Source organism: Neoarius graeffei, chromosome 3, assembly GCF_027579695.1.
Source record: "Neoarius graeffei isolate fNeoGra1 chromosome 3, fNeoGra1.pri, whole genome shotgun sequence".
In the NCBI taxonomy this organism is placed as follows: domain Eukaryota; kingdom Metazoa; phylum Chordata; class Actinopteri; order Siluriformes; family Ariidae; genus Neoarius; species Neoarius graeffei.
Genome location: NC_083571.1, coordinates 22,372,477 through 22,388,359, shown reverse-complemented (window position 1 = coordinate 22,388,359; position 15,883 = coordinate 22,372,477). Strand labels below are relative to the sequence as shown.

Genomic DNA, 15,883 nt, shown 5'->3' with positions numbered 1-15,883 from the left:
GTCAAAGATGTGCTTCACCAGCTTCACCTGCTGCTTCCTGTCAGACAGGAAGTCTGTAATCCACCTGCAGGTGGAGTCAGGCACATTCAGCTGGGAGAGCTTGTCCTGCAGAAGAGCAGGATTTATAGTGTTGAAGGTGGAACTGAAATCCACAAACAGGATCCTAGCATAGGTTCTTGGGGAGTCCAGGTGCTGGAGGATGAAGTGAAGAGCCATGTTGACAGCATCGTCTGCAAATCTGTTGGGTCTGTAGGCGAACTGCATGGGGTCCAAGAGCAGGACAGTCAGTGATGGCTTTGAGGTGGTAAAGCACAAGGCGCTCAAAGGATTTCATAACCACAGAAGTCAGGGCGATGGGTCTGTAGGTAATTTAATCTTGTGATCTTTGGCTTTTTGGGGACAGGGATAATGGTGGAGGCTTTGAAGCAGGCTGGCACATGGCACATCTCCAGTGAGGTGTTGAAGATGTCTGTGAACACCAGAGACTAGTTACAGAAAACTACATTGCAGGCACTTAGCAGATGCTCTTATCCAAAGTGACATACAACAGGACCCTGACATACCCAGAGCAGCCTGGGGTGCAGTTGGGGGTTAGGTGTCTTGCTCAAGGACACTTCAGCCATTCCTGCTGGTCTAGTGAATTGAACTGGTGACCTTTTGGTCCCAAAGCTGCTTCTCTAATCATTCGGTGATAGCTTCCCATAAAATGTAGCCTAGCGTCAGCAAAAATGTACACTTTACTCAGGTGTTATGACAGTTGATATTAAAATTAAAAAAACAAAAACAAAAAACTGGACAGTTGACAAAACCAGTCATTGTGAAAGCTGACCGGTGTTGGAATAAGTCATTATTAATACTGTATTTATGTTAGCACTGAAATCAGGACCAGACTACACTATCCATCAGCCCCTGCACATCACAAGATCCTACTGATCACATACCACATAGCAGTCACTGATTGCACCTAATGAGCACTGTATTTCCTGGTTTTAGCATGTTTCTTTGTCTAGTGTTTGTCCTGTATTACTTACTCTCCCTGTGTTGCTCACCTCGTGTTCATTGCGCGCGTGTGTGTGTATGTGCACGAGTGCTATGTGATACCCCGGGTCTTGTTCCACAGACAGAGAGATTGACATTCAGGCCTTGAGCTCTGTATGTAGTGTGCTGTAAAGTCAGCCTCAACCCGAGCACTCTGTAGATAGTGCAGTCCTTAACCTGTCTCAACTGTTAAGAGGCCTAATTCACATCTTTTTTATTTTTTTAAAAATCCAGTCGGTACAATGGATAGCCACTACTGAGACACCAAATAAACACCATCAACTTGTTTTGGTCTTTTCAGCCTTATTTCAGTAAGGAAGATGAAAGTCTGTGTTCTTGGGCTTCTTATTAGTCTGCGATTCCATGGTGAGTAGTGATTAGCTTTCTTATTTTATGTATGCGTGAAAGCAGATGATGTTTTACTGTGAGTATGAGATTGCCATGCTTGTTTATATCTCCTCTTTCACTATTAGTTTGTGCTTTAAAAAAACCTAGTATTTATCCATCCATCCATCCATCCATCCATTATCTGTAGCCGCTTATCCTGTTCTACAGGGTCGCAGGCAAGCTGGAGCCTATCCCAACTGACTATGGGCGAGAGGCGGGGTACACCCTGGACAAGTCCTAGTATTTATGCTTAGTATTTAGTATTTTAGCTTCATAAAGAGGTAATTAAAACACTCTGCTGTAGTGTGGTACATACGTTGAAAAACCCATGAGGGTTCTACATGTAATCCATTTTGTATTTATACAGTATTTTGGCCATGTATTTAATTTTCAGGGCAAATTATATACACCTTATTCACCCTGATGAAAAATACATATTTAGTTCACACTCATTCTTAACTGTGCCTTCTTAAAGTTTCTCTTCCTCCCTTAATTTTGTTTAAAGATTTACATAAATATGGAATGTTATGTAATTACTGTCTTTATATCTGATTGGTCAACAGGTATCAATTAATTTTCTATAAAAGCCGCTTGTTGTAGTTACAGCTGAGCTGCAAGACATATTACAGGTTTATCTATAAATGTGCTCATGCTTACATAATCACTTGTATAGTAATATCTTGCAGAGTGACGTGCATGGCTGACGCCACATAAACAGCTTAAAAAGATGTACAGTGGTGCCTGAAAGTTTGTGAACCCTTTAGAATTTTCTATATTCCTGCATAAATATGACCCAAAACATCATCAAATTTTCACACAAGTCCTAAAAGTGGATAAAGAGAACCCAGTTAAACAAATGAGGCAAAAATATTATACTTGGTCATTTATTTATTGAGGAAAATGATCCAATATTACATATCTGTGAGTGGCAAAAGTATGTGAACCTTTGCTTTCAGTATCTGGTGTGACCCCCTTGTGCAGCAATAACTGCAGCTAAACATTTCCAGTAACTGTTTATCAGTCCTGCACACCGGCTTGGAGGAATTTTAGCCCATTCCTCCATACAGAACAGCTTCAACTCTGGGATGTTGGTGGGTTTATTCACGTGAACTGCTCGCTTCAGGTCCTTCCACAACATTTCCATTGGATTAAGGTCAGGACTTTGACTTAGCCATTCCAAAACATTAACTTTATTCTTCTTTAACCATTCTTTGGTAGAACGACTTGTGTGCTTAGGGTCATTGTCTTGCTGCATGACCCACCATCTCTTGAGATTCAGTTCATGGACAGATGTCCTGATATTTTCCTTTAGAATTCACTGGTATAATTCAGAATTCATTGTTCCATCAATGATGGCAAGCCGCCCTGGCCTAGATGCAGCAAAACAGGCCCAAACCATGATACTATCACCACCATGTTTCACAGATGGGATAAGGTTATTATGCTGGAATGCAGTGTTTTCCTTTCTCCAAACATAACGCTTCTCATTTAAACCAAAAATTTCTATTTTGGTCTCATCCGTCCACAAAACATTTTTCCAATAGCCTTCTGGCTTGTCCACAGTTTGTCTGCAAGTTGCAGACGAGCAGCAATGTTCTTTTTGGAGAGCAGTGGCTTTCTCCTTGCAACCCTGCCATGCACACCACTGTTGTTCAGTGTTCTCCTGATGGTGGACTCATGAACATTAACATTAGCCAATGTGAGAGACGCATTCAGTTGCTTAGAAGTTACCCTGGGGTCCTTTGTGACCTTGCCGACTATTACACGCCTTGCTCTTGGAGTGATCTTTGTTGGTCGACCACTCCTGGGGAGGGTAACAATGGTCTTGAATTTCCTCCATTTGTACACAATCTGTCTGACTGTGGATTGGTGGAGTCCAAACTCTTTAGAGACGGTTTTGTAACTTTTTCCAGCCTGATGAGCATCAACAATGCTTTTTCTGAGGTCCTCAGAAATCTCCTTTGTTCGTGCCATGATACACTTCCACAAACATGTGTTGTGAAGATCAGACTTTGATAGATCCCTGTTCTTTAAATAAAACAGGGTGCCCACTCACATCTGATTGTCATCCCATTGATTGAAAACACCTGACTCTAATTTCACCTTCAAATTAACTGCTAATCTTAGAGGTTCACATACTTTTGCCACTCACAGATATGTAATATTGGATCATTTTCCTCAATAAATAAATGACCAAGTATAATATTTTTGTCTCATTTGTTTAACTGGGTTCTCTTTATCTACTTTTAGGACTTGTGTGAAAATCTGATGATGTTTTAGGTCATATTTATGCAGAAATATAGAAAATTCTAAAGGGTTCACAAACTTTCAAGCACCACTGTACGCACTTCACTTCTTGATAAAGTGATGTTTTCTGTGAAGAGATGTTTAATTTCTCAGATGAGTAAGAACACTTTGCCACAGCCATTCATGAGCAGGAGTCCAAGAGAGCAAAATTAGCCATGCTCTCTGGATGGGAGGAATAGAATTTCTCTCTCTCTCAATCTCTCTCTCTCTCTCTCTCTCTCATTAAATAGAATGATGCAGAAGCATGTGCAAGCTTTCACCCTCCTTGACTTGTAGTTGTCCTGTGATAGGGGAGAAGTAGCTAGTGGGTAGGATATATCAAATGACCAAAATAGGAGAAAATGAGGGGGAAAAAATTTGTCATGTTATTAAAAAATATCATGAGCAACTTGTTGTGGTTATAAGAGGAATAAAACAGTTAAGGATGTGCTGATATGAGATAATAATAATAATAATAATAATAATAATAACAAAGTTTTGGGATAGTAAGAATATTTGAACTTTGCACCAGGACGAATGACACTACTCTGTTATTGATTATTTTTCTATGACCGTACATGTTTTACTCCTAATATGACTTTTTTTTTTTTTTTTTAAATCTTGGCTATTTCTTATCTGGCTAGCATGCCATTTTTTTCCATGGATAAAACCAATTTTCATTTGAAAGTAATTCATGTCTTCACAAAAACAAAACGGTTGACTTGTAATTCCTCAATTTGTAATTTTTTTCTCATTGCATGCACACTGTCAATACGATCACAATTTCTTTGTTTCCTCTTTGTGTACATCACCTCTTATACTCTGTATTCAATATGAAAACCAAAGCAAAGCCATCTCCATCACTCTCTCGCTTTTACTGCAGTGGTGCTATCTGCTCAGGGCCACTATGCTCAGAAGCTTCTGAACAATTTGATGGAGAATTATTCTAAGGCTCTGAGGCCCGTGGAGGACACTGACAAGGCTCTCAATGTTACACTGCAGATTACACTCTCGCAGATCAAAGACATGGTAAGGTCACCCTCTACGCCCCACACGTTCACCCACTTGCACACATCATAAACAATAACCGCAGAGAGCTGGCCTGATGAGATGGAGAGAAACCTCTCAGCTCTAACCTTTTTCTCTCATATTGAGTTCAACAGTGATAAATACAAAGCATACCACCACCTACAACATCCTTTTGGTCTTCTTGTGGTTGACGTACAGTATTTGTGCATTCACTATGCCCTTCTGCCTGCACTGAAGAAACCACAAACTGTACATAACATATGTCAGGTGACGATTCTGTCAGAAACCTTTATTTCACAGCTTTGGTTACAGGTTTATTTAAAGGCCACTTCAAAGGTTTTGTCAATTGTCCTTCTGCTTGTACAACCCTCCAACAGAGTTTCCTTATCAATAAAAGTTCCAAGCAGAACTCTGTCAATCTCTTATTTTGTGAGTATGTTCCGATGTGGGGCGGCACGGTGGTGTAGTGGTTAGCGCTGTCGCCTCACAGCAAGAAGGTCCTGGGTTCGAGCCCCGGGGCCGGCGAGGGCCTCTCTGTGTGGAGTTTGCATGTTCTCCCCGTGTCCGCGTGGGTTTCCTCCGGGTGCTCTGGTTTCCCCCACAGTCCAAAGACATGCAGGTTAGGTTAATTGGTGACTCTAAATTGACTGTAGGTGTGAATGTGAGTGTGAATGGTTGTCTGTGTCTATGTGTCAGCCCTGTGATAACCTGGCGACTTGTCCAGGGTGTACCCCGCCTTTCGCCCGTAGTCAGCTGGGATAGGCTCCAGCTTGCCTGCGACCCTGTAGAAGGATAAAGCGGCTAGAGATAATGAGATGAGAGATGAGATGTTCCGATGTAGCCTTTACACATGCCGTCCACTTTATGAGGAACACCTGTACACCTGCTCTTTCATACAATTCATACCAATCATTCAATCATGTGGCTGCAATGCAATGCATAAACTCATGCAGATACATGTCCAGAGCTTCAGCTAATGTTCACAGTAAACATGAAGAATGGCGGAAAAGTGATCTCAGTTACTTTGACCATGGCATGGTTGCTGGTGCCTGACGGGCAGGTTTGAGTACGTATTTCAAAAACTGCTGATCTCCTGGGATTTTCGTGCACAACACTCTCAAGACTTTATACAAAATGTGTACAAACAAACAAACAAACAAACAAAGAAACAAAATCCAGTGAGTGGCAGTTCTGGGGGGTATTCCAGAAAGCAGGTTTAACAAACCCAGAGCCTAACCCTGAACTCTGAGTTGATGAAGACTAAGATGGGAAACTCCATGTTTTCGGGTCCAGAACAGGTGATCTGAGTTAGTTCAATCAATCTGAGTATGTTCACTCTGAAATAAATGCGTGCATAAGGAATTTAAAATGCCATCAACAGTGCAACTCTGATTCAGCAAGAAAAAATGTCATACTACTTCCTGGTCTCCCAAGTGTGGACTGCCTCTAGGGGGTGTGCAAGACAAAAAAAAATTTAATTGCCAAAATTAAAAATAATATTTTAAAAAAATCTAAACAGTTTTAAGTGAGGGTTTTTCTTAAGCTTGCATGCATTTAAAAAAATCAGTGTATTGTAGTTGAAATTATTAGATGACGACTACAGTACATTGAAATTTTATGATATTTTTTACTCTAATGACTAGCTGTTATGTAAAGAAGTGGCGGACAGATGTAATCATTGGAAGAGTGTTTATTTAAAAACAGGCAGGCAAACAGTAAAAAAAGATAAGGTGAAGACAGAGTCGTAGAACAGACAATGGTCGAGCAAGGCACAAACTTTATCAGAGGTAAGGTGAAAGGCAGAGTCCAAATAAACAAAACAAAGTTAAAACCAGTGAGTTAACACAGAGATACGAGGATTAGTAACGTCAGGCACTAGGTATTGTGCTCATGCAGTGGTGCTTGAGAAAGTTTGTGAACCCTTTAGAATTTTCTATATTTCTGCATAAATATGACCTAAAACATCATCAGATTTTCACACAAGTCCTAAAAATAAAGATAACCCAGTTAAACAACTGAGACAAAAATGTTATACTTGGTCATTTATTTATTGAGGAAAATGATCCAATATTACATACCTCTGAGTGGCAAAAGTATGTGAACCTTTGCTTTCAGTATCTGGTGTAACCCCCTTGTGCAGCAATAACTGCAACTAAACATTTCCAGTAATTCAAGTCAAGTTTATTTGTATAGCGCTTTTAACAATAAACATTGTCGCAAAGCAGCTTTACAGAATTTGAACGACTTAAAACATGAGCTAATTTTGTCCCTATTCTATCCCCAATGAGCAAGCCTGTGGCGACAGTGGCAAGGAAAAACTCCCTCAGACGACATGAGGAAGAAACCTCGAGAGGAACCAGACTCAAAAGGGAACCCATCTTCATTTGGGCAACAACAGACAGCATGACTATAACATTAACAGTTTTAACATGAAGACAGTTTCATTGATATTATAACTCTTCATTGATGGAAACTTGAGTGCAAAACTGTTCATGACAACTGCAGTCCTAAAGTTAACAAGTCAACTGTAGTCCTCAGCCATAAAAGCATTACTGTAAGAATCCAGAGCATCTTCCAGGTATAACCCTCAACTGTCCTCATGGGGCCGTCCTCCACAGGAGCGATGCGATAAAACTCCGACCAGACACAGGGCACCAGGATGGATCAAGCAAGTCCGAGGGGAAGAAGAGGCCAGCATCTCAATCCCAGGACCAACATGTAACTCAGAGGGACAGATGAGGGGGGGAGAAAGAGAGAGAAAGAAAACACAGGTTGTTAGGTATGCCCTAAAAATGACACAAGTATTAAATCTGTGTGGTAGGCTCGCAGAGACGAGTCTCTTGACATCAGGCATAACACACAACAACAATGGCATGTTAATATGGTTAAAAAATATCATGACCTGCTCTGGCTGGATGCTTGATTGGGTGATGGGAGCACACTCCTCAGCAATTATGAGATGCAGATGGGACCCTTAGGGCTGGCCAAGACAGTTCAGTTACATTTCACCGGGTCTGGGACATGCGACAGAATGTCTGACGGCCAATTCCCTGCAGGCTACGAGAGCCAGTTGAGGTCTCCACCAAAAGATTTTCTGTTGACTCCATGTAACTCAGAGGGACAGATTTTAGGGGGGTGGGGGGGAGGGAAAGAAAAAGCAGGTGGTTAGGTATGCCCAATGTCACCTGAATAAGTAGGAACAGTATACATATTGCACTGAGTACAAGCAGGGACTCTGGCAACTAACTATGACAGCATAACTAAAAAGGGGAGAGCCAGAAGGTAACACAGGCATGAGGCAGCCCTGGGACATAAAGCAGCTAGCCACTACACCGTCAACAAACTCGAGTGAGCAAGCGAGTGGGGACTGACAGCATCCATACATCCCAGTTTATCAAAACACTCTATGTCTGAGGACCCTCTAGATCTACACCTTTACCTCATAAACACCATTAACAAAAGGCTTGACTAAACAAATATGTTTTCAGCCTAGACTTAAATGCTGAGACTGTGTCTGATTCCCGAACATTACTTGGAAGGCTGTTCTATAACTGTGGGGCTTTGTAAGAAAAGGCTCTGCCCCCTGATGTAGCCTTCACTATACGAGGTACCAGCAGATAGCCTGCACCTTTTGATCTAAGTAGGCGTGACGGGTCATAGAGGAGCAGAAGTTCACTCAGGTACTGTGGTGAGAGACCATTTAGCGCTTTAAAGGTCAATAGTAGTATTTTATAATCAATACGAAATTTGATTGGGAGCCAATGCAGTGTGGATAAGACAGGCATGATGTGGTCATATTTTCTAGTTCTAGTAAGGACTCTTGCTGCTGCATTTTGAATTAACTGGAGCTTGTTTATGCACTTATTGGAACATCCAGACAGTAAGGCATTACAGTAATCCAACCTGAAGGTAACAAAAGCATGGACTAGTTTTTCCGCGTCATGCAATGACATTAAATTTCTTATCTTTGCAACATTTCTGAGATGAAAGAAAGCTATCTGGGTAATGTTATCAATGTGAGTTTTGAGTGAAAGACTGGGGTCAATAATCACTCCGAGGTCTTTTACTGCTGCAAGTGAAGAAACAGAAAGGCCATCCAGAGTCACTGTGTAATCAGAAAACTTACTTCTAGCTGCATGTGGTCCTAGTACAAAGTACTTCAGTCTTGTCAGAGTTAAGCAGAAGGAAATTAATAAGCATTCATTGTCTAATGTCCTTAACACATTCCTCAATTCTATTAAGCTGGTGTCTCTCATCAGGTTTTGCAGAGACATACAACTGTGTGTCATCAGCATAACAGTGGAAACTAATACAATGTTTACGAATAATATCACCCAGAGGTAACATATATAGAGAAAAAAGCAGTGGACCCAAGACAGAACCTTGTGGAACACCAAACATTACTTCAGTACGTCTAGAAATATCACCATTTATATCAACATACTGATAACGATCAGTTAGATAAGACCTGAGCCAGGAGAGGGCCATTCCCTTAACTCCCACAACATTTTCTAGTCTATCCAGAAGAATGGAATGATCAATGGTATCAAATGCTGCACTAAGGTCAAGCAACACAAGTAGCAAGACACAGCCCTGATCAGACGCCAACAGTAGGTCGTTTACTACTTTAGCCAGTGCTGTCTCTGTGCTATGCTGAGGTCTAAATCCTGACTGATACATTTCATGAATGTTATTCTTGTGTAAATATGAGCATAACTGTTGTGCCACAGCTGTTTCAAGGATCTTGGAGATAAAGGGGAGGTTTGATATTGGCTGATAATTAGACAGCTGCCAGGGATCAAGGTTAGGTTTTTTAATCAGGGGTTTGATAACTGCTAGTTTAAAGGATTTGGGTACATAGCCAATCGTAAGAGAAGAATTTATTATTTTTAGAAGCAGTTCAATTACTTCAGGTATTATCTGTTTGAATATACATGTAGGTAAGGGATCTAGTACGTAAGCTGAGGCTTTTGATGCAGAGATTAATGAAAGTAATTCAGTTTCTTTAAGGGGAGTAAAACATTCTAACTGATGATCTGATACAGTTATATAGTTAACTGCAAGGTCACTTTCATTGTTTGACCTTAAATTAGTAGTTTGAATTTTTTGTCGGATATTCTCAATTTTGTCATTAAAAAAATTCATGAAGTCGTTGCTACTACATACTGCAGGTGTGCATGTGTCTATAGTGGACTTATTCCTGGTTAATTTTGCTACAGTATTAAATAGGAATCTAGGATTATTTTTGTTATCTTCTATTAGGGAGGAGAAATATGTTGATCTCGCAGCACTAAGAGCTTTTCTATACTTCAGGAAGCTCTCCTTCCACGCTAACTTGAACACTACCAATTTTGTTTGGCGCCATTTACGTTCCAATTTTCGAGTGGTCTGTTTTAAAGTGCGAGTGTCATCATTATACCAGGGTGCTAATTTTTTGTCTCTGACCATTTTCTTTTTTAGAGGAGCTACATTATCTAAGGTATGGCGGAATGTTGACTCTAAGCATTCAGTTGCCTGATCAAGTTCTGCAGGGGCTGACAGTGACCCAATCAAAGTTGATAACTCTGGGAGATCATTTATAAAGCTCTGTGCAGTAGTTGACGTGAAAGTACGTTTAATACAGTAGTGTGGTGAGGTGCATATATTATTACTCAGACATATTTCGAATGAGATGAGATAATGATCTGAGATAACTTCAGACTGTGGAAGTATGACTATATTGTCTACGTTTAATCTGAATGTTAGTATTAGATCAAGGGTGTGACCACCATTATGGGTCAGTCATATGACATTCTGATTAATCCCTACTGAATCTAAGATGGACACAAACGCTGTTTTTAAAGGGTCTTCTGGGTTATCGAAGTGAATATTAAAATCTCCGACAACTAATGCTTTGTCTAAGGAAATAACCAGATCTGAGATAAAATCTGCAAATTCAGAAAGAAACTCAGAATATGGCCCCGGGGCCTGTAAATAATAAGCAATGGAATTAACTGGGTAGACTTATTTTTCGAGGCTACATACATTATATGAGTGTGGCAGCGGGGGCGTGGTCAAGCGCCGGTCTGTGACAGGAGGGTGGAGCCGGGGAAGGTGAGTGGCAGAATCGCGACACCTGAGGATAATTAACCTGTGTTTGTGTGTGTGTTTTCCCAGTAACCGCTCCCTATTTAAGGAGGCAGAGAGAGAGGAGAGGGAGCGCAACCCGGGACCAGACAATTGTGTGCGTGTGAATGAATGAACGGTCATACTGAAAAGTTGTAAAAATAAATCGCCTGTCTGCCTCCAAACGCTGTCCTGCCGTCCTCTGTGCTCCACCCACACTCGATACGCGCTACAGTGGTGCCGAAACCCGGGACAAGGTGGAGCACCAACCCAGCAGCCCCATGGAATCCTCCCCGTTCGCGGACTTGGTCCACGCCCTCGCCACGGCTCAGCAGAGCCAGCACCAGGCACTCATCACGCTCCGAAAGGAGCAGGAGCGCCGCTTTGAAGCCCTGGTGCTGGCCCAGCAGGAAGATCGAGAGGCGTTCCGGCATCTCCTCGCGTCGGCGGGGTCCACCAGCGCCCCGGCCGCGGGCCCGTCTCCCCTCACCATGACCAAGATGGGCCCGCAGGACGACCCCGAGGCCTTCATCACATTGTTCGAGCAGGTCGCCGAAGCCTCGGGGTGGCTGATGGAGCAGCGCGCGGCGCGCCTCCTCCCCCTCCTGACGGGAGAGGCGCAGCTGGCCGCACTACAGCTCCCCACCGACCGCAGGCTGGCCTACGCCGACCTTCACCGGGCTGTCCTCCAGCGCGTGGGGCGCACGCCGGAGCAGCAGCGCCAGCGCCTCCGCGCGCTGCGGATGGAGGAAGTTGGCAGCCCGTTCGCGTTCGGCCAGCAGCTCCGGGACGCCTGCTGGCGGTGGCTGAGGGCCGAAGATCGCGACGCCGAGGGAATCATCGACCAGGTGGCGCTGGAACAGTTCATCGCCCGCTTACCAGCTGGAACCGCGGAGTGGGTCCAGTGCCACCGCCCGGCGTCGCTGGATCAGGCCGTGGGACTGGCGGAGGATCATCTGGCGGCTGTTCCGGCAGCAGGACAGCAGACGGCAGCATCTTTTTTCTCCTCTCCTCTCTCTCTTTCTCCCCCCCCTCCTCCCGTGTCCCGTCCTCGCCCCATTCCCCCACCGCGGAGGCGGGGGCCGGCTCCACCCCAGCCGGCCCGCCGCACCCGTGGTGTCCTCCCGTTTCTCCCTTCTGTGTCTGTCTCTCCCCCCCCTCAGGTGAGTGAGCCCCAGAGCACAGCTGCAGAGGGAAGGCCCGGGCCGGTTTGCTGGCGCTGCGGGGAACCGGGCCACCTGCAGCAACAGTGTGTAGCGATGGAAGTGGGGGCGGTGGTGCGGATCCCCGACGCGTCAGAGGCTGCCCTCGATCGGGCCGGAGCGTATCGCATACCGGTAAGTGTACAAGGGGCTACATATCAGGCGTTGGTGGATTCAGGTTGCAATCAGACCTCAATCCGCCAAAGCCTGGTGCAAGGCGAGGCATTGGGGGGAGCACAAGGGGTGAAGGTGTTGTGTGTGCACGGGGATATTCACAGCTACCCGTTGGTGTCGGTCCACATACATTTCAGAGGGGAGAAATCGATAGTGAAGGCGGCGGTTAATCCTCGCCTTACCCACTCTTTGATTTTGGGGACTGATTGGCCGGGATTTCGGGGTTTAATGGCACGCCTAGTAAAGAGTGGGTCCTGCCGGTTAACAGGGGAGGGTCCCGGTGTCGCTTTGGCTGGAGCTGCGGTCGCAGAGCCGTCTACGTCATCTCCGCGACAGAGTGAGGAGCCACCGGCCCCTCCTCTTTCTATTGGGGAATCCCTCGCGGATTTCCCACTGGAACAATCGCGAGACGAGACTCTGCGACACGCGTTTGACCAAGTGAGAGTAATCGATGGTCAGACGCTCCCGCCGGGCGCCACCCCGTCCTTCCCCTATTTTTCCATTTTGAAGGATAGGTTATACCGAGTGACGCAGGACACTCAGACGAAAGAGCGAGTCACCCAGTTGTTAATTCCAAAGAGCCGCCGGGAATTGGTATTTCAGGCGGCTCACTTTAATCCCATGGCTGGACACCTCGGGCAGGATAAGACACTCGCCCGGATAATGGCCCGATTCTATTGGCCGGGGATTCGCGGCGATGTCCGTAAGTGGTGTACGGCATGCCGCGAATGCCAGTTAGTAAACCCAGCGGCCATCCCAAAAGCGCCCTTGCGCCCCCTACCATTAATCGAGACCCCGTTCGAAAGGATTGGGATGGATCTCGTCGGGCCATTAGATCGGTCAACACGAGGGTACCGCTTTATATTGGTTCTGGTGGACTATGCAACGCGATACCCGGAAGCAGTGCCTCTTCGCAATATCTCAGCACGCAGTATTGCGGAGGCCCTCTTCCACGTCATCTCCCGGGTTGGAATCCCGAAAGAGATTCTGACTGACCAAGGCACCTCGTTTATGTCACGAACACTGAGCGAACTGTATGGGCTACTGGGTATTAAGCCGATCCGCACCAGCGTTTATCACCCACAGACGGACGGTTTAGTTGAACGGTTCAACCGCACCCTCAAGAATATTATCAAAAAATTCGTAAGTGAGGACGCACGTAACTGGGATAAGTGGCTCGAACCCTTGTTGTTTGCAGTGCGAGAGGTCCCCCAAGCCTCCACGGGGTTCTCCCCGTTTGAATTATTATATGGGCGTAAGCCGCGCGGCATCTTAGATGTACTGCGGGAAAATTGGGAGGAGGGACCTTCACCGAGCAAAAACGAAATTCAGTACGTTATGGATCTGCGCGCAAAACTCCACACGCTCACCCACCTAACTCAGGAGAATTTGCGGCAGGCCCAGGAACGGCAAGCCCGCCTGTACAACAAGGGCACGCGCCTTAGAGAGTTCACTCCGGGAGATAAGGTACTCGTCCTGTTGCCCACGTCGAGCTCCAAATTAATCGCCAAGTGGCAAGGACCCTTTGAGGTCACACGGCGAGTCGGGGACGTCGACTATGAGGTTAGGCGAACGGACAGGGAGGGGGCGCTACAGATCTACCACCTCAATCTGCTGAAACTTTGGAACGAGGAGGTCCCCGTGGCGTTGGTGTCGGTAGTTCCGGAGAAGGCGGAGCTGGGGCCGGAGGTCCAAAAAGGGTCATTGGCATCGCGTACCTCTCCGGTCCCCTGTGGAGACCACCTCTCCCCGACCCAACTCACGGAGGTCGCCCAGTTGCAGGCCGAGTTTTCGGATGTGTTCTCGCCCCTGCCCGGTCGCACTAACCTCATAGAACACCACATAGAGACGCCCCCGGGGGTGGTAGTGCGGAGCCGTCCTTATAGATTACCCGAACACAAAAAAAAGGTGGTTCGGGAAGAACTTCAGGCCATGCTCGAAATGGGCATCGTCGAGGAGTCCCACAGTGACTGGAGCAGCCCGGTGGTCTTGGTTCCCAAGGCCGACGGCTCGGTCCGGTTCTGTGTGGACTATAGAAAAGTCAACGCGGTGTCTAAATTTGATGCGTACCCAATGCCTCGTATTGATGAGCTGCTCGATCGACTAGGCACGGCTCGCTTTTACTCGACACTGGATTTGACGAAGGGATATTGGCAGATCCCCTTGACTCCATTATCTCGGGAAAAAACGGCCTTTTCCACACCGTTCGGCTTACACCAGTTCGTCACACTTCCTTTTGGGCTGTTTGGGGCGCCCGCTACGTTTCAGCGGCTGATGGACAGGGTCCTCCGGCCCCACGCCACCTATGCCGCCGCTTACCTAGATGATATCATCATTTATAGTAATGATTGGCAGCGGCACCTACAACACCTGAGGGCCGTCCTTAGGTCACTGAGGCGGGCGGGACTCACTGCCAACCCGAAGAAGTGTGCGATTGGGCGGGTGGAAGTACGGTATCTGGGCTTCCACTTGGGCAACGGGCAGGTGCGTCCCCAAATTAATAAGACGGCAGCGATTCCGGCCTGCCCGAGGCCCAAGACCAAAAAGGGGGTGAGGCAGTTCCTGGGGCTGGCTGGCTACTATCGTAGGTTTATACCTAATTATTCGGACGTCACCAGCCCGCTGACTGACCTCACTAAAAAGGGGGCGCCAGATCCGGTCCAGTGGACGGAGCAGTGCCAGCGGGCTTTCTCTGAGGTAAAGGCTGCACTGTGTGGGGGGCCACTTTTACACTCCCCTGACTTCTCTCTCCCTTTTGTGTTGCAGACCGATGCGTCGGACAGAGGGCTGGGGGCCGTTTTGTCCCAGCAGGTGGAGGGGGAGGACCGCCCGGTCCTGTATATCAGCCGGAAGCTGTCGGTGCGTGAGGGGCGCTACAGCACCATTGAAAAAGAGTGCCTGGCGATTAAGTGGGCGGTCCTCGCCCTCCGTTACTACCTGCTGGGGCGCTCTTTCACTCTCTGTTCGGACCACGCGCCCCTCCAGTGGCTCCACCGCATGAAGGATGCCAACGCGCGGATCGCCCGTTGGTATCTGGCACTCCAACCCTTCAACTTCAAGGTGGTCCACAGGCCGGGGGCGCAGATGGTCGTGGCGGACTTCCTCTCCCGTCAAGGGGGGGGGGAGTTGGCTGCGGGCCGGACGAGCGCCCGGCCTGAGTCGGGCGGTGGGGGTATGTGGCAGCGGGGGCGTGGTCAAGCGCCGGTCTGTGACAGGAGGGTGGAGCCGGGGAAGGTGAGTGGCAGAATCGCGACACCTGAGGATAATTAACCTGTGTTTGTGTGTGTGTTTTCCCAGTAACCGCTCCCTATTTAAGGAGGCAGAGAGAGAGGAGAGGGAGCGCAACCCGGGACCAGACAATTGTGTGCGTGTGAATGAATGAACGGTCATACTGAAAAGTTGTAAAAATAAATCGCCTGTCTGCCTCCAAACGCTGTCCTGCCGTCCTCTGTGCTCCACCCACACTCGATACGCGCTACAATGAGTATGAAGAACTTCAAATGTATTAAATTTATAACCAGGTTTTTGTGTTATACCTAGATAATCGTTATAAATAACCGCAACACCTCCTACTCTGCCAGTTAGACGAGGCTGGTGTATATAACTGTATCCAGGAGGACTCGCTTCATTTAATGTTATATATTCATTTGGCTTAATCCATG

At 46.4% G+C, this 15,883-nt stretch overlaps 1 protein-coding gene across 1 annotated transcript in view; it reads left to right on the top strand.

The window, feature by feature from the left end:
- Positions 1-262: 262 nt before the first annotated feature.
- Positions 263-15,883, top strand: part of chrna9a (cholinergic receptor, nicotinic, alpha 9a) — an 83,030-nt gene continuing 67,409 nt past the window's right edge. Inside the window, exons 1-2 of the mRNA XM_060915623.1 lie at positions 263-365; positions 4,595-4,740. Of these exons, the coding sequence (XP_060771606.1) occupies positions 263-365; positions 4,595-4,740 (249 nt within the window). The remainder of the gene's footprint in view (positions 366-4,594; positions 4,741-15,883) is intronic.